Raw genomic sequence first — 19,905 nt, forward strand, 5'->3', positions numbered from 1 at the left:
GTGGCGGCTCCCGGGGGAGGACGCGAAGGAGAACCGCGGGCGCTGCTCCGTTAGAGTCAGTCCCCCGGGACGGGCGGCCCGGAGCGGTGTCACCGCCGAGGCAGCGCTGACACGGCTGTGCTGATCTCACTGTGAGTTTGCCCTTGCCGAGAATGTCGGACGAGACGTCAGGTCTGTTGCTGCTGTCCACTCTAGGCTGTATGAAAAATTATAGCCAGGTCACACTGACTGGTTGTTCAAAGGCCTTGCGGGAAAACGTGCTGTAAGGAGGATTGTCCAATTAGCATCAGAGCCAGGAGAAGAAAAAAGGTCCTCACAGCGAGAGCACTGTCAGGCACAAAGCTGCTCGGGGGGTCACCAGCCCAAGTACAGGTAATGGTTTAGATACAGCCTCGGGCAGCCAGAGGTGGCACTAAGAGGTCAATCAGCCTGTGCTGCTGCGTTCAAGCCACTTTTAGCTCAGAGCTGGTAGGTGGCACATTTAGGACTGCTCCTCCCTGCAGTTCCTGCTCTTAAAGTTGAGTAAATATCTACCCATTTGGGGGATTTGCAGAGAAAAGTAAGATAGTGTTGAAGAACAAAGTGTTTGTGAATTGACTTGCGTGATAATACATCACTGATCCAGTAATTCCTGGATTGTATTTGAGCTTCTGATGATAGGGCATAAACACTACACAAAGAAGAACTAATATTGGTTGCTGTAACAGTAAGTTGTAGCAATAACATCTTTGCTTTTGGATCCTGAAGTTCACTTTCTGTGCTTCGGTCTCTTGTGGAGTTCTATCAAAGAGATTACTAAACTCTATTCTTTAGAAAAAACACCTGCATAAATCAACATCCACACTGTCATTCATTGCATAGTTTTGCAAACTGAATACCCCCACCCCCCCAAAAAAAATCTGAATAGGAAGCAGCCATGGACAAAGGACACATGAACTTCTACACAGTTTGTTAACTTTTGCCTCTGAACCTGCTCATTGGATTGACCCATGTATCACATCAGAGCCTGCTGCGAGTCCTGAGTAACACTCTGAGGAATACAAAGTAATTTGACAGAGCAAAAGATTTGGATCTTCTTAGTGGCAAGGAAACGGGAAGATGGGCACCTGCCTTGGGACTTAAGTCTTGGTAACAGTGGTATTATGTGCCTGCAACAGCAAAGAATTGAAACGCTGCACTTTCTATTGCAGGATGATTTAGAAAGCATATTAGTGTTGCTGGCTAGTGCAAACGTCATAAGATGCTCAGCTGACTCTCTCCCTCTTCCACCAGTCTTGGAGCTGCATGGCTTTCTCCAACCCATGTGATACCACTCAATTGAATGGTTAGTTTTCTTTATGCTGGCTTTGGACCATTTTTTTAGCTATACCTACATCTAAGAAAAATCTCTGACTTAAATGCCAGGTCTGCTTTAAAACAAGCCCTAGTACTAAACTCTGTCACATGCACATGTGTGTACACACACACAGACACACACTGTGCTTTTCTCAGGACTGAAAAATTTCCTGGTGCTGGAAGTATAAAGGTTTACTCGCAGAAAAGCAAAAGATCCCCTATTGATAGTCAAATACCATATTTTTATGTCATTCTAAGTGGCCTTGCTGTTCCAAGACAACAGCTGGCATTTGCTGCTGTTGTTTTAAGTGGGGCAAACCCAGATGTCTGTGGTTGCCATTTTAGCCATGGAAAATCAATCATATGGGGCTTTAGCTGGCACCTGTCTGTCTTTCTGGGAGGTCACTCAGTCTCAGTGCATTTAGTGCCATTTACATGGTGCTCCCTACAACGCTTTTCAGTCCTACTTTAGAAACATAATTGGGTTAGAATGGTTGCCAACAAAGAACCCATCAATGCCAAACACAGCAACTAACAACCACCCATTGTGACAGGGCCCACTATTGTTTCCAGTAGATTGTTGTAAGATACAGGTAAAATTGCCTCAGAAATTATGTGACTGCACACTGGTTATGGAAATATCAGCATTTTTGATAGGAATCTCATTATGAACAAAATAATTCAACAGTACTGTAAAAGGGGAGAATGTAAAATGTAACTAGAAAACTTTCTGCCTTCAGTCACTTAACTCTGCATTCCTTATGCACATTTGATTTTCAAGGATTTAAAAAATGCCTGCCATTTCTACCTAGGTGCAGCTGTAGGTATAACACAGCCCTCCCTGAAAAACAGGATTTGGTACTGCCAAATGCTTTTAGCATACAGGAATGAAAAATCTGTGTCGCAAGAAAATTTCAGAGTAGGCTGCCCCAATGCAACAGATTATAGAAAAAAGGGTTTCCTTTTTATATTGGCCTTTGGTAAAGATGCTTTAAACTTTCCGTTTGCTTTGCATGACAAAAACAGTGACTGACAACTAAGATAGCAGAGCTGGCAGCTCCTGGGCTTGATCTACACCCCAAAAAGCACGGATGCATCTATTGGTATAGAGAGCCTTTGATTTACAGAAAACATTGCAGTAACACCTGGATTCTTTCTCAGACTGACATGAACCTTAGGCAAAAAAGACAGGGCACAATTCTGAAGACATTAGTACTTGATACAAAGACAAATCCACACGAGCTCTTTCACTGATTTTTCTCTGCATCTGGTCCTTTCTCTGATATCAGTAAGGATGAACTGTACTGAACTCAAGGCAGTAACAGTAGAGAACCAGGTCTGTAAACATTCTGTGTTTTTTTCTGTCTCCTTCTTTCACCCTACACTGATGAATAGCTGTTCGTAAACCTCACTTCAGATCAAACATTCATCTCCACTGGAATACCTTACAACAGAGCTCTTTTAACTGTGACCCCTAAGCCTGATACAAATAGTGAACAGTAAATAAAAAAATTGCTTGCCAGAAATTTATAGAATTACAGTTCCTTATCACTCAGCCTAAGTTGTTTAAGGACTAGATATCCAAAATAACTTGTTCAGATTTTTGCATTCATTAGATATAAACATAATGTAAGAACAAGCAGAGTAAGTAAATAAACAGAAGATTTTTGATTAAAAAAAAAAAGAAAAAAGTATTAACATATACATTTATACATGTTTAAATTGAAGATTTTTTCATCTGGAGGAATAGAGTTGAGGATTTTTTAATCTCTGTCTTCTGTTTCTAGTCTTTGAGGTAGAGAAGATTTCCTTGGAAGTTCTGCAGAGTCCTGGCAATCTGTGTCCAGTAATGTTGTCCCCATCTCTCAACGAACCGGATTGGTGCTTCAAGAACATGGGATCTCCCCTCAGAACTCCAAAGAAATTAATGTGAATTTTACTTTGTCTCATTCAAACGCCTTTTACAGTTCACACTTTCAACAAGATTTCATGCAAGGAAAAAGCAAACCAAGTCCTACTATGCTACCATTGTAGTCCCAAATAAACTAATCTGCTACAGTCAAGGTAATAAGAAAAAGAAAACACATTCTTTATGTAAACAGACAGCTTGTTGGAAGTCGTAATTGTTGGGGAATGCTTTTGTAAAATACAGGAAACCTCTGAATTTGCTACTGAAAAACTCCAAGTTCAGGGAAAGAAATTCAAGCTTAAAAGCAGTGAAGCACTTGAGGAGAGAGAGCTGCTGCTGGCTTCTGTGACTAAGATGAGGTAAGGCTGTGTTTTGTTTAAGTTAGGCTGGAAGATGCAGCCTGTGCTTAGTACATGTCTTGGCTTATGCAGCTCCACTGGAAATGCTGGCCAATATTCCTGTCTTCATTGCAGAGGAGAGAACAGCCAGAGGAAGTCTGCCTTGCCTTCCAGCTCCAGGTTGAATTTGTAAGAGACTTTTTTCTGGACTATGTGGCAGTCAGCTGCAAGGGCTGTTTTGGCATTAGATGGGGTACATAGGCTGCAGAGGAAGTGCTGTGCTGGCATCTAAGGGGCAATGGCACAGGGGCAAGATTTGCTTGCTGGGGAGTGTTTGCTTCCAGTCACTGGAGGGACAGCTGGGTAAAGAGGAATGAAATCAGAAAAGAAAAGCCTCCAGGAACTGCATTAAATATTTAAGAAGGATGTTATCATTAATAGCATTAAACACATACTAAGGTTAAGAAGGCTGAGAAGCCAAGCTTTGTCTAAGATTCTTATGTAGTGCCTCTCACCTGTGCAGGGGCAGGATTATATATTCATGGCCTCGTTGGGATGGTCAGTTTTGCACTGAAGCCACCTCAGAGCACAAACTGAATTGCTTATCCCACCCACAGCTCCAGGCAGGTCCCACCTCAGGAGTGTCTTGTACAAGAGAGACATGGAGCTTCTGGAGGGGGCCAGTGGTGGGCAACAAAGATGATTAAGGGATTGAAATAATTCTCTTACAAGGAAAGGCTGAGATAGTTGGGCCTGTTCAGACTCAAGAACAGACAACTGAGAGGGATCCTCATCAATGTATGTGCAAAAGATGGAACCAGGCTCTGCTCAGTGGTGCCAGTCAGTAGGATGAGGCAAAGGGCAGAAACTGATGCACAGGAAGTTCCACCTGAATACGAGGAAGAACTTCTTTACTGTGTGAATGATCACACACTGGAACAGGTTGGCCTGAGAGGGTGTGAAGTCTTCCTCTCTGGAGATACTCAAGAACCATCTGGATGCAATCGTGTGCCATGTGCTCTGGGATGACCCTGCTTAAGTGGGGAGGTTGGACCAGATGACCCACTCTGGTCCCTTCCAACCTGACGCATTCTGTGGGGAGAGACGTCCGATCCCTGCGCTTCCAAGAGAGCCGGAGGCACAGAGAGCGGCACGGGGCCAACCCCGGGCCCTGCGCCAGAGCACCCCGGCACGGGTCCTGCGGCAGCCCGACTGCAGCCGTGCCGTGCCGTGCCGTGCCGTGCCGTGCCGTGCCGTGCCGTGCCGTGCCGTGCCGCCGCCGCCAGAGGCCGCCAGCAGGGCGGATCCCGGTGCTCGGCGCGCTCGGAGGCGCCGGCGCCGCGGCGGGGCCACCCCTGCGGCGGGGCCGCCCTGCTCTCGCCTCTCCGCGGGGGAGCTCCGTGCCGCGGGGATGCGCGGCGGGGCGGGCGGGCACAGCTGGCGGCGGCCCTGGGACCGGGCTGCAGCGGAGGTACGCGCCGCCCCGGGGGCGGGAGGGGGCCGGCGGACCTCGGTGCCCCTGCCGCTGTGGGAGGGAGAGCCTGGGCCGCCGGAGGCCGCTCTGCTCTCCGGGGACACGGCCCGCAGGCGGGCATCGGTAGCGGCGAGGACGTCACGGCTGCGGGGTGGCCTCAGGTGATCCGCACCCGTGGCCATTTCACTGCGCACCGCGGGCGGGGGTGTGCCCGAGGAACAGAATTTGAACCCCTGACGCGCCCTCGGTCGATAAAATCATTCACCGAGTCCCTGACCTCTCGCCCGCTCCCCATCCCCGGCGGTACAAAGTGCAGGCAAGGCTTTCCTTCCTCATGCCAGGGCAGGGCTAGTGTGAGCCAGGCGGCCACACGCAGATCCGACCCCTGCGCTGCAAGCCAGCGGCGGGATGAGGTGGAGCAGGAGGAGTTAGTCAGGGGCTGAGTCACCATCGAGTTCGACCCCGGTGAGCTTGTCTTTTCCTGTTTGCCTGTGATCTGCAGACTGCCGAGTGTTCCGATTTAACCTCCTTTACTTTTTTTGCTAGGGATGACATCTAAGGATGCTTCAGGTGAAGCTAATAGTAACTGGAGATGACTTTGGCTATTGTCCTCGGAGAAACCAAGGCATCGTGGACTGTTTCCTGGCCGGTGCGATATCTAACGTGTCGCTTCTAGTCAACGGAAGCGCTGCAGCAGATGCAGCGAAGCTGGCAAGGAGGTAAGCTACTTTCTTTAGCTCCCTCGGGAACAGCCTCCACAAACTCCACGGAAAGCCAAGCCTGAAAAATTTAACATTTTGTGGCCCCAGAATAAATACTGTGTCATAGCTCAGACTGGTGTAAGAAAACTGGATTCAGACACATTTACTAAGACTCTTCATAGTAAAATCAGTGACCTGCAACCATACCCATAATGGTCTTTCTCTGGTATTAGCTACCACACCTTTTTTCCCCCTCAGGTCAGGAAGCCACTTATACAATTTGAATTGATAAGTAGGATTTGGATTTGCTAGACTTTATCTTTCCACACTTCTAAAAGATGCATCATCAGAAAGAAAGTGCACATTATACACTCAGTCCAATCTGCTACCCCTAAAACTGTTAGAGCATAAAAGCACAAATCTTTAAATCTCATTTAATTTTATCCATTTCAGCCAGGATGAACACAAGGTCATCTGGGCTCATTGCAGAATCAAGGAAAGGTGTGATTCTGCAAGGGCTTAGTTATAAACCTGGGTAGTGGAAAACTTGATTTTTTTCCCCCCACCCCAGAAACCTTTTTAAAAAGCACATAAATATTTCTATTAATTCTAGATTTGATAAATACATTTGTTAAAACTGCATAAAGAGAGGGATGATACCTTACACCTACTTCTTTACCAGCTTCAGAGGTTGCTGGCAGTTAGCTCTGCAGCAGATCAAATGCTCCGTGGCAGTCTCGTGGACTAGTCCAGCAAATCTTTTAATAGGAAGCATTACTTGTATTTAGGAGGTAAAATTCAGCTATTGCTTCAGCTCTGGTGTGGGCAGGCACTTGGAAACAGGAATATGTTCTGAAGGAGAGAGCAATGGGGTTGAGAAACAATTTAAGGAAAGGAGTTGTACTGGTACTAAACAAACCGAGACCTTATGCTTCAAAAGTAGCTGCTGCAGGGGACAGTTCCATGAGAGTCCTGCTGTCATTGTTCTCCTTCAGCATCTCTCCTCAGTTTGCTGTGGTTTTAGGGGTACTTGGATATTGCTTGTAGCTTCTTCAGTGTAGGATGATAGAGGAAAGCCAGGGTGTGGTGTTAGTGACAGACTGGTCTGTTAAAAAGGCTGGAGATTCCACACAAACATCGAGAGAGGAATTGCCTGGGGATGATAAGGGGAGGGGCACCACACTGTTAGGATTCCTGAAGTCCTGTTAGGAAATGAAACAAATGAAATACAAAACACAGAGATAAAGCCAGCACTTCTCTCAGACGCCCTGTGAAACCCTTTAAGACCCAGTGTTCCAGTAATGTTGTCAGCTATTTTAGCCATGGTCTTTAGAAGGCTTTTAAAATAGCATCCACCTGGCCTCGTTTCCATTGCCAGAAAGTAGGCCATGTAATCAGAGATTTAAAAAGCATCTTTGAATCCAGGTCATGACACTTGTGCTGACAGCAGATTTGGGTGTGAAAAGCCAGGCTGGAGAGCAGGTGAAAGCAGAAGCTGCAGCCTGCTGCTACAATTTCATTTTCTTCTTTGGGGGTGGGGGTAATTTTGAATTGTGGATGTGAATAAAATGGATTTAAATCTATTTCTGAGCATATAAGCAGGGCTACTTTGGGAACATCTGCCAACACTAAAGATCAACAGCCCAGGTTCTACAGTTCCTCATTTGTGTAACTCTCTGCAGCTGTATTCAGCTCTACCCAGGCATGGGGGGAGCATTTGCAGGTGTGGGGAAAAGGGTTCCTCATGTTCTAATGCAAGCCCAGCCTCAACTGCTGCTTACTTGGCACCTGTGTGTGTAAATGAACTCCTGTGTCACCTCTGAAATATTTGTTCTTCTGTTGCAAAGGCTGATGTACACGAATGCCAAATAGGTCTGACTTACTAGAAATGTCATTGAATCCTCCTCATCTTGTGGTGCAAAAATCAGAAAGCATCACTTGCTTGACTGTCCTGCCATTCTTATTCCCTCTTCCCCCTGCTTGGTGTCATTTCGCATACTACTGTGAATATTGAGGCTTTGTGTTTTAAGGGATGAAAGCCTGCCTGTTTTTTTTTCTCCCCAAGTTTATCTTCCCCTATTCAGCCTTGATCAGTGGTGCAAGCAGGAAGAGTGGATCTATCACCAGCTGAGAGAAGAGGCTTGAAGCAAATAGCTTGTTCTTTCCTGGGGCCTGTTCCAGTGCTGTGGAATTTGGTCTTTTGCACCAGAGCGCTAACGTGCCGTGGTGCACATGTGCAGGATTGTCAGAGTGATGGACTGCTTCTTTGGCTTGTGAAAATCATCTGGGTGGTTCTTGATTAACTGTCTGTGACATGGTGGCTTGTCACTGCAAGTCTTGAGCTCTCTTTCCTCCCCTTGTTTTCAGGAAATTGGACACAGGCAAAGCTAATTAGTAGCAAGACAACTTTTCCACCCTAAGCACCTCGTGCTGCCCTGCAAAGTTAGAACTCAGCATCCTTCAGAAAGGAACATGGTTCCTCTGAAATTTAGTTCTAGCTTTCATTTTCATGGTAATTGTGTAGGTTTCTGGGTATACCATCTGTTACCCTGAGTTTTAAATAGAAGCCTTGGCAGAAATGTGATGATAATCAGCAGATCTTAGTACCAGCTCTAACACAAACTAACTGCAGAACCTGCAGCAGAACCAAGAACTAAAAAATACACCTTCCCTAACATCCCGACTCAGGATCTTGGGCTTTTCTCATTCAGTGTCACAACTGGGCTAAAAGAAGGAACCCACTTGCTTCAGACAACAGAGAAGTTTCAGCAGAGGCTGATCCATCACCAAACGACAAACCTACTGATAGCAACTGCCAGAGAAAAACAAAACCGGAACAGCAGGTGGGAGAACAGGCTACCATTATGGGTTAAAGTTTTTTTCAGTAACTCAAAACTTTTCTCTTTGTGTGGCATTGACTGACTGCGACTTCCTTGTTATCCATATAATATAATCTCAGTTTTCTACTTAGCAAGCCCTATCTTGAAGTTAACCAGTCTTCTTGGCGATTATTCCAGAGCCTTTCCCTGAAATTGGAAGGGTTATTTTGTAACCTGAAATGAATAAATCCCTTCATTTTTCATTGGAAATACAGAGATGGAAAGATACAGAGATAGAAAGATAGTTTGCTGCTATATCCTGGGTGTTTTTTCACAGTCTAAATGCTGAACATCAGCTACACAAAAGCTGAAGCCCCTACAACATCTGGGTACATTTAACAAAAGAATCTAACAAACCACATTTAATTGCTCTTTATGTTTTCACTTCCTTTCCCATCAACACTAATTGCAAAATGTGTGTGTAAATTGTGACTTAATTCTGACACTCCCAGTTAACATCTGACTAATCTAGAAATCTCTCATGCTTTCTCATCACCCTTTTATGTGACTGTTAATCACACAGCAGACAGCACCACTGCTGAACTGTTTGGATAGGGGTGGAGCCCAATCCAAGGCCTTAAACTGTAATTCCAGATCATAGTGACTTTACTGGCACTTTTTGCTGATGTAAGATTATAGACACAGGAGCTTCACTTCATACAAAGATGTAATTACAACAGAAACTCAGGTCCCTAAGCTATGTTACAGCACCAGTTCTTAACACTGCAGAGGCTTTGGAGCATTTCTTGCAGCAGAAATAAGGCTTTAGCGGTATTAGAGCAAGAAAAGATGCTATTTGAGGAAAGACAAATCTTACAGTTTGCTGAATGATGAAAGTGTGTGGAGGAGGAAGTATGCAAATGCCAACATGGAGAAACTAAGACTTGCATGTTTTTGCACAAAGCACAGACTTGCTTTGTCTGGCCTCAGACTTTGTCTGGCTTCCAACGTGGATGTTTACTGAAGCAGGGTGTCTAGGTACATCTAACTTGTGTCACCCTTGGGCTGAAACCTGATGAACAGTAATTTCCTGGATGGCACAAACAGGATGTTAAAGGTGGGAGCTGTTTACACATCAAGGAAGAGGTAAGTGCTATTGTTATGCCAGAGCCTGCAGCATTCAGCAACTCAGTTGGGACTGTTCTTGGTGAATCACATAATTCCCTCAGCCACTGCAACTGCTCCCAGGAACACAGGGACTGCACAGAGTCCCCTGCCATGGCCAGGCAGAACCCAGGACACTGTTACTCGTCCACCAAGCTCAGAAATGTGCAAAGCTGGTGGGCACTTTAAAAGAGCGACTCAGGGTGGTAACCATCTCCAGGGTGCCTTTACTGCTAAGGATGTGAATGAACACGGATTGCAGCTGCACAGAGCAGTTTGCCTTAGCAGAGACTTTGTTCAGAGCATCCGTGTGGCAAAACAAGCAACTACTTGAAAAGGAAGCAGTTTAGCTGATTGTATTTCCGCTCTCTGATTACTGGACTGAGCTTGCTGACTCAGAAATCTTTCCAGGGTAAATTCTTTCTTGCCCCTTGTAGCACTTGTTGTGAGGGTATTTCCTTCTTCCCACAACCCCCTCTTTTTTTCTCCACCTCTACAAGGGATGTTGAGCAGAGAACCACAGAGCCAGGCTGGTTTAACAGCCAAATTTGGGTGCAAATAAATCACTAGCAGAATAACCTCAGTGGCTGCAGAAGCTACTGCCCTGAACCTCTTCTCAGCAAGCTCCCAGGCAGCCCAGTCTAATGCTGCTCATGCTGTAGGAGCACACACTTCTAGGCACTGTCCTTTGGCTTTATCAGGAGTGAACTGAACCCCCGTGCTAAATCCAGCTTCACATCTGTGCATTCTCCAGAGCACTGGGATGGACTTGAAAACACATGGACATGGGCTTCTCCAAACAGGTTGTGGAAGGGTTGCTGCTGCTTAAACAACCACCAAGAAGAGCTTGGAGACACCAAGCAGATTCCTCAGCATCATTTTGCTTTGGCAATGGTAGCTGTTACTGCAGTGTTTTTATTGCAGAAACTAAACTACTGCCTGAAGTTCAATGCCAACCCTTTTATTTTGGATCTTACGTGAGCAATTAGCAGTTAGACCTGCCCAGCAGTGACCGGCAGGGCTCACCCTATCCCCTCTGGAAAGGGCTTGGGCACAACAGCTGAGCTCTGTCGCCAGGGCAGCATCACATGCTATATAAGCTACTTGAGCTGCTAGTCTCAGTATTTCAGCCAGTAAAATAACAGATATTTTACAGCCTTTGAAAAGATATGGGCAACTATAAAGTATGTTTGGGTAGCAGAAACAATCATCTGCACTCTGAAAAAGGGACCCTTTCAGGATATTCCCACTACCTGACTTTTCTCCTTTCCTTTTTTACAATGCAGCCTGCCTTGGCATTGCCCTTGGGTTGCAGGATCTGCATTTCAGTAGTGAGAGGTGCTCAGCAGAGTTAGTCCCTTGTGTATAGCAGTCTGTGGGGAGAAGAGCTGGCTTGCAGCAGAACTCTGCTGTACTGATTGCACTGTCCTCCTTCCCATAACCTCACAGCCTTCCCAGCACTCCTGCTTCTGTGCATCTCCCACAGAGTGATATTTCTGATCAAGTTTCTCACATGCTGCTTTTTGAGTTTTGGTTTCAGTCCCTGTATCCCAGAGCCATTAAACACGAGCAATTCCTCTTTAGATGCCTCAGCCTGGGCAGTCTGTCTAACCAGCCAGGACTAACTCCATGAGAAAACTATTAAGATATTCAGCTGGTGTTGGCCAAAGCTCTGAAACATGCTCTAATGTTACAGTCAGGGTCTCCCCTTACAGCCAGGACAAGGCCAGCTCTCTCTGCACTTCCACATTCCACACATTCCTCAGCTCTGGGGCTGATTTTGGCTCAGGCAAGGAGCAGCTCTCATGTTCCCCAGTGCAGCACTTGGCTTCTCATTGTCCCACACCTGTTGGAGGGTCTTGCCTTCTCCTGGAAATAACTCAACAAAAAAATTCCATCTGCTGATTCATGGTAACACATGAATCCTTTTTTCTTGCAAACAGCAGTGACTCTGGTACAAATAATGCTCCAGCTGATGCTGGGCAGCTTCCCAAAGACGTGAAAAAGAATCTGTGGTGGACTTCTGAAAAAAGCCAAAACAAAACCACAGGATCTCCCTCTGCCTTTGGGCTCATGCAGGGTGCCCAGCAGGTCACAGGATGGAGGGGAAACCCTCCTCTCACAGCACCCCTTCTGTAGCTGCCTCCTGCCCAGCTGCCTGCCCAAGGGCCACACTCGCAGTGACAGCACCTTCCATTTCTGTGGAGTTTCTGTGCATGTGTCAGTGTTCAGGTCTCAGGTGTGAACACCAGAGGAATATTTATCATCAACAAAACAATCAGGCCCTGCTGCACAGAAATCTCCCCACAAGCTCTTTTGCTCCATTAAACAAACATTCAAACTCCTTAATCAGACAGTGGACTGGAAAGACATGGACTCATTTTGTTCCAAAGATCTGAGCATATAACTTGACTCTTAACATTTATGTCTTTGAGAAGTAGCATCTAGCAACTAACTGCACCATCTACTTGGAGAGCGAGACATGGAGGAGCCAGGAAAGAGACTTTCTGCCCTGTGAGGGTCAAAGCTTTAGGACCTGAAGGAGCTAAATTACTCTGACTTGGACCAATCCATCCACAGTCCTGTCTCCAGTAACTTGCTGTTTTACCAGTCAGCTTCAGGGCAGCAGACAGAAGGGGAAGATCTGGTTTTTGCACACTTTGCCTAAACGGAGATTGTTTTTTTTTAACTCCCTGTGGTACAAAGGCTGTACCAGGGACAGACCAATCTCAGTTTTAGCAGCCTCATGCGGAAGTTCCAAGAACGATTTAAAGCATCACAGACTTTTGCCTTGAAATTCACTCTGCACCATGACTCAGCCTGGGCAGCACAGGTGCAACATTGCAATTCTGTCATGCACTTACTGGGTCAGCTGGAGGCCAGGGGTTGTCTTGGAAAAAGTTTCAAAGCGTCATTTTGGCTACTGATTCTGAGGATTTGCAGAAATGCTAATGAGACCCAGCACAAATCTGAGCACTCACAAATCCTGTTTTCACTGTAGGGGAATCCACAGCACAGACCAAGAAGGAAACACCAACACTCCCCTAAGCCCTGTGGCTCAGAGGGGCTCTCCAGCTATGCCAGCTCCAGAGTTTCATTTTTATAAAAATTGTTAGAGTGCAACTAGTTAATCAGTTGTACCCTTGTGCTTCCTTAGCAAGGTTCTACACTTCACTATGAGCCCCCTGCACTATTCCTTTGGCTGTGCCAGAGAGGTGTTGCTCTATACTGCTCAGCCTTGTCACTCACTGAGTGATCATCTGCACCAGTACATAGGAACCATGACACTGCAGGCAATTCCAGCTGCAGCCCCTTGGACCAGGAAACTCTTAAACTCAGACAGTATTTACACTTGTAGCCTGTGCTGTTGCCATAACAGCTGCCTTGGGCACTGGATTCTACTTAAGGGCAGCTTTAGAAGTTGTCAAGTAAAACTCAGATGTCTCAAATCTACCATCTTTAATATGGTGAACAACTCAATGGGATACCTGGCAACAGCTAATGAAATGTTTTAGAAAAGGATGCAAGGTCCAGATTTTTCTGTTGATCGCTGGTAACTGCAGTTACTAAGTGTAGTTACAGCATTTAGCCCAGAGTACCTCATGATGTGAGCCAGGGTGGGAGCAGAGTTGTGAAGTCTCATGGACTGGCCCCTGGCAGACTGCACGGGGTGGTTATCTGGAGATATTCCACTTTGGTTAGGGTCACTGTGCTTTTCTTTCTAGCAGAGCAGAAATACAAAGATGTGCTCCAGTGAGTACATCAACACTTTTGAGATCAGTCTAGTTCTTTCACTGAAATCTCCCCCCCCCCCTACTTTGGCCACAGTAAGGGAGGTGCAAAGCTTAGCAGATATTTCATTCTTGTTACAGGTACAGCATCCCAATAGGCCTTCATGCCAACCTTTCTGAGGGCTCCCCTGTGTGTGAGGTGCTCAAAACAAACTCTTCTCTGCTCAACCAAGATGGATTCTTCCATGGAAAAATGGGATTCAGAACAGCTCTATCAAGAGGTCTCCTGAACATGTCAGAGGTAGGAGAAGACCACATACAACCCTGCAACTTGCTTTCCTGGTAAAGATCAGCCTGCATTTATCCCAACACATAACAGCTGAAGAAATTTCCCAGATCCCGGCTGTGAGTAAGCTTAGAGATGACTGTTCTGCCTGTGCAGCTGGAGATGGCTTTCCAGGACCTGGGCCTCCTTCTGCCAGAGGCTCTGCAGCCTTTTAGAAGTCATTCCTCCCCATTTCAGTGCCTGCATACACTAATGTCCTGTTAACTACTTATCTGAGGGGGCAGAAGAGGCACTGGAACTGGTATTTACAAAAAACCTAGAGATCACTAAAGGGCAAATGACAGAGAAGTCCTGAATAGGCACTAGGCTTTTCATCTGCTTGTAACAGGCTTTTGTTCTCTAGGGAGATGGCTGGTTTTGCCCTGTGAGCACTAACAAACGTGTTCAGGTGATCAAAACTGCCTATGGGATATGAGCACCCATTTCCTCAATAATTTTAAAGGGAAATGGGTATTCAAATGCCCTATGTATTTTAGAAAATCCCAGTATCAGCACCATCCCTATGACCAGTACCACAAAGAGCCCCATGCCTGGGGGAAGGCTCTGGGCAACCCAGCAGAGCTGCACATCCATTTGATCCATTTATAATCACAGCACTTGGTGCCTCCCAGGGCCAGGTCCTGACTCCTGGCCAGTGATGTCCCCAGCAGCCCCTCCACTCTCCTACTCTGAGCCTCCTAACAGGTCTTGCTCTGACCCTTCTCTGTGGCACAGGTGAAGCAGGAGCTAAAGGCCCAGGTGGAGCTGTTCCATGAGCTGACAGGTCACCTGCCTCCTCACATGGATGGGCACCAGCACGTCCACGTCCTCCCAGGTGAGAAGGAAATCTTCCTCTTCCCAGTGCCAAGCAGGTGAGGGACTCAGAGAGTCACTAAAGAGGGGCCTCCCCTACCACAGCTCCCTGTTTGAGCAATAAGACACTTGCTTTACAGTTTGCAAAAGCTGGTGACTCTTCAGGTGCTACAAGAGCTCCATCCTCTCAGTTAGTTCCATCCCAGTCCCTGCCCACAGGTCCCAGCATGTTTAAGAGATGACCGAGTACCTTTTGTCCTCGTTTTGAAAATAAGGTCACTGTGGTACAGAAAACTGAGTAAAAAAAGAATCCAGGTTCCCCCACTCCAGTTCTAAACTGCCTCTGGATAACATTGCTCTGACTTGCAGGGACTTGATGAAGAACTCATTCCTGACAACGCAGTCACCTCTGGTGCACTCTTAAGACCAGAGTCACTCACTTAGAAGGGGGGGGCTGGACTAAATGCTCAGTGCTGAAGGGAAGACCTACAAGGCACCTAGAGCAGATGGTGAGGGAGAAATATTTCCAGCATAGAAGGTGACCCCTATCCAGATGAAGAAAACCATTTCAGCAGAAGATAAACCAAATGTGATTTTATTTTCTTGAACATGGGAAGGAAAGAAGCCTCTGTGCTAACATCTCACAGGGGAGATGATGAGCTGGTTACCCAATTCCTGACTATGCTGTCCCTGGTTATATTTGCAGAGGTCAGGCATGTGTTTGCAGAGGTGTTAGAGGAATATGGGATTAAGTACACTCGTGTCCCAGTAGAGCCAGGCCTTCATAACTGTGACTGGATTCCACCATCCCTGATGGACTTTTATCTGGGAGTAGAAGAAGATTCTTTTAACACAGTGGATGTGTTTACAAAGCATGGAATAAGGTAAGACAGGCATTACCCATCCTTTTTGCAGTAAAACTTTAAAATCTTATCAGTTCCTGATAGTATCTTTCAAAAATGGAACACCACCTTTCTCTTTCCTTTTCTGGGCTTACAGAGAGATTCAGGAGGAGTACAAGTGTCAGGGGCACTAGGGCTTGGGAAGTTTTGTTTGAACAGAGATGACTCACTTCCTCACTTGAAAGGGAATGTTCTTTTCAGGGTATGTTTCTCAGCCTTCCTAGTGAAGCTGCATTAGCCTGGCATCTGGGGTGGCAAGAGAAATGCTGCATCAACACTGGAATACTAAAAGTATGATCTAGGGAAAGGTTTCAAGAAATAACTTTTCATCTACCTGGCAGAGTGAAGAAAGGGTTTTAAGTAGGAGGAAAGAGACTAATTAGAAACAAGTGTTTGTCGTTAAGGGGAAGCAAGAAGCTCAGAGCTCGCAGTGCCACAGCTAGCAGTCACTGCTCTAAGCAAACAGCCTGTCCTGTCTGTCCTGCACCTCAGGGGCCAAGTCCGAAAAGCTCAGCCCTTCCCCCAGTAATATATTTTTCTTATAAGCTTAAACAGTGCCTTATGGATTAAAGACATTTCACTTGATACCCTTGCAGTCACCTGTCCTTTGGGGCAGATTTTGTTACTTTCTCAGTCCACTGAAAAAGTTATTTTTTTAGTTAATTTTTTTGGTATCAGTTGTCCTGAACAGCAACATCAGGCTGGCATTTTACCCTGCCCCATCCTTCCAGAGCCCGTGGGCTGTGCTCCAGCCTGTTTCTAAGGGAAGGAAGGGCACAACAACTCACAGGGCAGTTCAGCAGGAGAGTAACGCACCTTTCAGGCAGGTGCACACCAGGACAGCGCAGTGGAAACCTTGCACGCTCAGGGGCTGCCCGGGGGACAGGGGAACTGGCGGGGCCACCCGAGGACCTGTGTGTTTGTATCCACCCCGCTCCGGCCGCTCCTGGTGGGGCAGGTGAGAAGGGGTGAGCTCTTACCAAAACATGAACACAGGGAAACCCAGAGAAACCCAAAGAGCACAGGCGGCTGAAAGCTCGGGGAACTCAGTGCTGCAGCTCGACTTCAGCACCTGTGCAGAAGGACCGTGCTGAGCCCCTGGAGCCGGCTTGTGATGCCAGAGAGCACAAGGCTCTGCTCATTGCACAGCAGCGAGGTGTCGGCAAGGGTACTATATTCACACTTCAAATTCTTCTGCTAAGTCCTGCAAACGCTTTTCAAGAAGAGCCCAGTGTTCAGCTGGGCTGTTCTTTGATCATGCAGGTAAAAACTGCAGCCTTGGTTTCTTCCAAAAACGTCCTCATTCTGCCCTCACATGCACTTGGCTCACCTGCCTTGGGCTTGTTCAGGCTGCACTAGGGCCAGTGTTTGCAGCCAGACTTGAAAAAAGATCTGTGTCAAAGCTACTAAGAACCAGCCTGTAGCTGTCCTCTAGTAGTAGCATTTTGTCCAGTTATTATGGCTCTTTGATACATTCTGGCAGAACGCTTCTTTAGCTGAGTGGTTTCCATTTTATTTCAGTCACTTTTGTTTCTACTTACCTGAGGGTTATTATTCAGGTGTAAGATTTTGATAGTGTGGCATTTCTGAGTTTAGCTCTGCTCTTCCCTTGTGGGCCAACAAAATGCACCTGTAAGCTCACAAACAACCAAACAACCAACCCCTGCCAAACAACCCCTGTGCTGTGACAGTGTATGTCAGTAGTCTCAGCAGCACTACTGATGCCGGGGAGTTCCTGTCACTGCAGAACTGCTGCTGGAAATAGGATCCTCGTTTCAATAAGGAAAAAGAAAGCATAACTGGTGTGAGGTTCTGTTTTCACTTTTGCTTATAGTTAAAAGTTTTAAAATCCCCTTCCCCCTTTTTGGTCTTACATTGTAGGTAAATTTTGATTCCTAATCCACTGGACATAACACAGCTCTCTACCTACCTCATTAGCATTAATATCAGTATTCTCTCCCTTGGCTCCAGGTGGCCTGACATTTATATAGGCCTGAGCACCATGGGCAAGAACATGTCTGTGAGCAGCATCTGGAGTGCCATCAACTCTGCCATCATGGAGGTCACATCCAGGGCGCCCTCACCTGCACACCCAGCACTGCAGAGCAGGACAGTGACCATTGAACTGATGGTGCATCCAGGGTACCCCAGTGTCCCACCCGTTGGTGGTTGTGGGGAAGGACCGGATGATTTCTCCCAGTCCTGGGAGCGCCTCCATGAACTCCAGACGTTAATTAAGCCGGAGCTGCAGAGCCATTACAAAAGCAGGAACATTCAGCTGTGTTCATTCAAAGATCTTTAAATAAATGAGCAGACATCCACCCACCCACCCATCCATCCATCCATCCACCCACCCATCCATCCATCCATCCATCCATCCACCCACCCACCCATCCATCCATCCTCTGAAGCCAGGTAGTTGCTGGTGTCCAGACAAGCCAGACCACTGTTACCAGTGTCACACTCCCTGGCACAGCTGACAGGAGCTGAGAACAGCCTGGGAATGGAAGAGCATTACCCTGTGAGCAGCTCCAGGCAGTGCCCCAGAGCCACGACTGCCAGTTTTTAGGCCACAGCATCTGCTCTGAATGTGACATACCCCTTCTATGACACCCCAACGCAGTGCAGGACAGCGACCATGGCCCAGCTGCCTCCCAGGGCTCAGCTCCTGTCAATGAAGGAGCAGCACAGGGGTGTGCTCTGTTGTGAGACGCTTTGCACCATCATTTCTCTTTTTGGATTTAATGGCAAAAAAATAAACATTCTGGAGGAGCAGGTGCTGCTTTGGAGCAGCCGCTTGGTGTAGGTCATGGGAGGCCTGGAAACCTTCAGCATTTGGTTTTCCTAAAGCACTGTCATGGTCCCTGCCCCTCCACTTATCCCTGCTCGTAGATGGGGAGAGGTGCAGGGCACGTCACCTTCAGAGTATTCCTCTGCTTAGAGCAGTCAGATAATATACGTGGCACAGTGGGATCTGCAGCCCCTTTCAGGAGCCACCTCAGCCAGCAGTAATTTTGTCCCTGCCTATTTATGTTGCCTCTTAGCATTAAGCTCCTATAGGAAAGTAACATCGGCCACAGCCCTTTCAGAGGGGCTTTCTTATTTTTTGGATGACTTTGCAAGAACATCAACTGTTGACCCATCTGCTATTTCAGTAACTGCTGTGTATAAGAGCAGCAGCAACTGATCCTGCCCCGCCCACTGCCCCTCAGGACAAACACAGGGACAGCCCTGTGCCAGCTACAAGCAGGTCTGCAAGGGAACAAGGTCCCTGTATCTGTCCCTTTTATTCCTCCCACCAAAGCATTTGAACTCCAATAAGCCCCAGCAATGCTTCACGCTCTTAACTGCAGCCCTGTCACTCCTATAGAACTTTCACATGGGGAGAAATTATTTTAGATTGTTTATGCTCATTTTCTGCACATAAGTGAATTAATGTAATCGGTTTTGCTAACTATGTTTTTTAATATTAAAAATGTCAATATGATTGTCATTCTTTTATATGAAAAATAAACTCAGGCCTTTTCTATTGCAGTGCTTCAGGAAGGCTTTTGGGTTTGATTACAGCTGGTGAGTGAACTAAACCCACCCAACCTTTCTGCTTCCCCTGTGGCTGCCTGGGAGCTCCAGAAGGGTTTCTATCCTTAATGGGAACTATCTGATCTTTCCTGTAACACGTCTGAGGACATTTTTGTCCTGTACAAATAGGAAAAACAAGGATACTGTAGAGAATATTTTTCCAGATTCTTTCCTAAATAATTGTCAGAGAATTAATTAGATATATGACAAGTTTGTTTTTAAAAGCACTCCCGGCTGGGTCTGACCAGGGCAGTTGTTACCTTTTGGGATGACGTTCTCCCAAAGGTTCTTCCAGTGGGGACAGACCCGCGCTCCGAGCAGCCCCACCCGCCAGCGCCGCCCAGCGCCCACCGGGATCACTGCAACCGCTGTGACGGGACAGAGTTCAGCTGGTCATGGAATGTCATCGTGTTTTCATGGATATTTTTAAGCCTTATTTTTAACGTTTAAATTGCTTCATGTTCTAACCGCTGAATTTGCCCTGATCACAACCAACTGGACGTTACACACCTGTTGATTTTTGGAGGCATTTCCTGGCAGCTGAGCACTAGAACCTGACAGCAGCAGTACCCGAGCGCTGTACTGCAAACACAAAATGTAAACAAACAGCATTAAACCCCAAATTTTCGTTTAATTGGAGAAATGAATAAAGTATACTAAAAGACTTCTAAATAGGGAACCTTTCAATTGCATGTAGGGTGATAAAGAAATTTCTCAGTGGTTCTATGAAAGCTTTAAAGGCAACTCAAGTCTAAATTACAAATGATACTACAATTCCAGTTAACCCCCAGACCTCTCTGAAAATAAAACCATGC

General features: G+C 46.6%; 1 protein-coding gene and 1 long non-coding RNA gene across 7 annotated transcripts; both read left to right on the forward strand.

Moving 5' to 3' along the window:
• The first annotated feature begins 27 nt into the window (after positions 1 to 27).
• LOC127460890 (uncharacterized) lies at positions 28 to 4,381 on the forward strand. The gene is made up of 4 exons (XR_007899889.1): positions 28 to 372; positions 1,191 to 1,324; positions 3,123 to 3,603; positions 3,718 to 4,381. It is a non-coding gene; the product is annotated as an uncharacterized LOC127460890 (long non-coding RNA).
• A 538-nt stretch (positions 4,382 to 4,919) lies between these two features.
• Positions 4,920 to 19,899, forward strand: YDJC (YdjC chitooligosaccharide deacetylase homolog). Of its 6 annotated transcripts, none has more exons than XM_051767950.1 (7): positions 4,920 to 5,053; positions 5,603 to 5,775; positions 8,469 to 8,600; positions 13,613 to 13,772; positions 14,532 to 14,631; positions 15,316 to 15,493; positions 17,483 to 17,832. In XM_051767950.1, the coding sequence occupies exons 2-7, from the start codon at positions 5,618 to 5,620 to the stop codon at positions 17,811 to 17,813; spliced, it is 1,059 nt and encodes a 352-aa protein (XP_051623910.1). In that variant the 5' UTR covers positions 4,920 to 5,053; positions 5,603 to 5,617; the 3' UTR covers positions 17,814 to 17,832. The 6 variants fall into 6 exon arrangements, with proteins under 6 accessions (XP_051623910.1, XP_051623911.1, XP_051623913.1 ...); XM_051767951.1 differs by lacking the exon at positions 4,920 to 5,053 and adding an exon at positions 5,115 to 5,217; XM_051767953.1 differs by lacking the exons at positions 4,920 to 5,053; positions 17,483 to 17,832 and adding exons at positions 5,312 to 5,521; positions 19,047 to 19,899.
• Positions 19,900 to 19,905: the final 6 nt, after the last annotated feature.

The sequence above is a fragment of the Manacus candei genome, unplaced genomic scaffold (genome assembly GCF_025592945.1).
Source record: "Manacus candei isolate 608988 ecotype Guabito, Panama unplaced genomic scaffold, ASM2559294v1 h1tg000090l, whole genome shotgun sequence".
NCBI classification, from domain to species: Eukaryota; Metazoa; Chordata; class Aves; order Passeriformes; family Pipridae; genus Manacus; species Manacus candei.

Bases quoted from the DNA above. Each gene is read 5' to 3' on its own strand.
- YDJC (XM_051767950.1), top strand. From the start codon at position 5,618: ATGCTTCAGGTGAAGCTAATAGTAACTGGAGATGACTTTGGCTATTGT. The intron at 5,776-8,468 runs GTAAGCTACTTT...TTTCTCATTCAG, and splicing joins GCAGCGAAGCTGGCAAGGAG to TGTCACAACTGGGCTAAAAG. The intron at 8,601-13,612 runs GTGGGAGAACAG...TTCTTGTTACAG, and splicing joins AAACAAAACCGGAACAGCAG to GTACAGCATCCCAATAGGCC.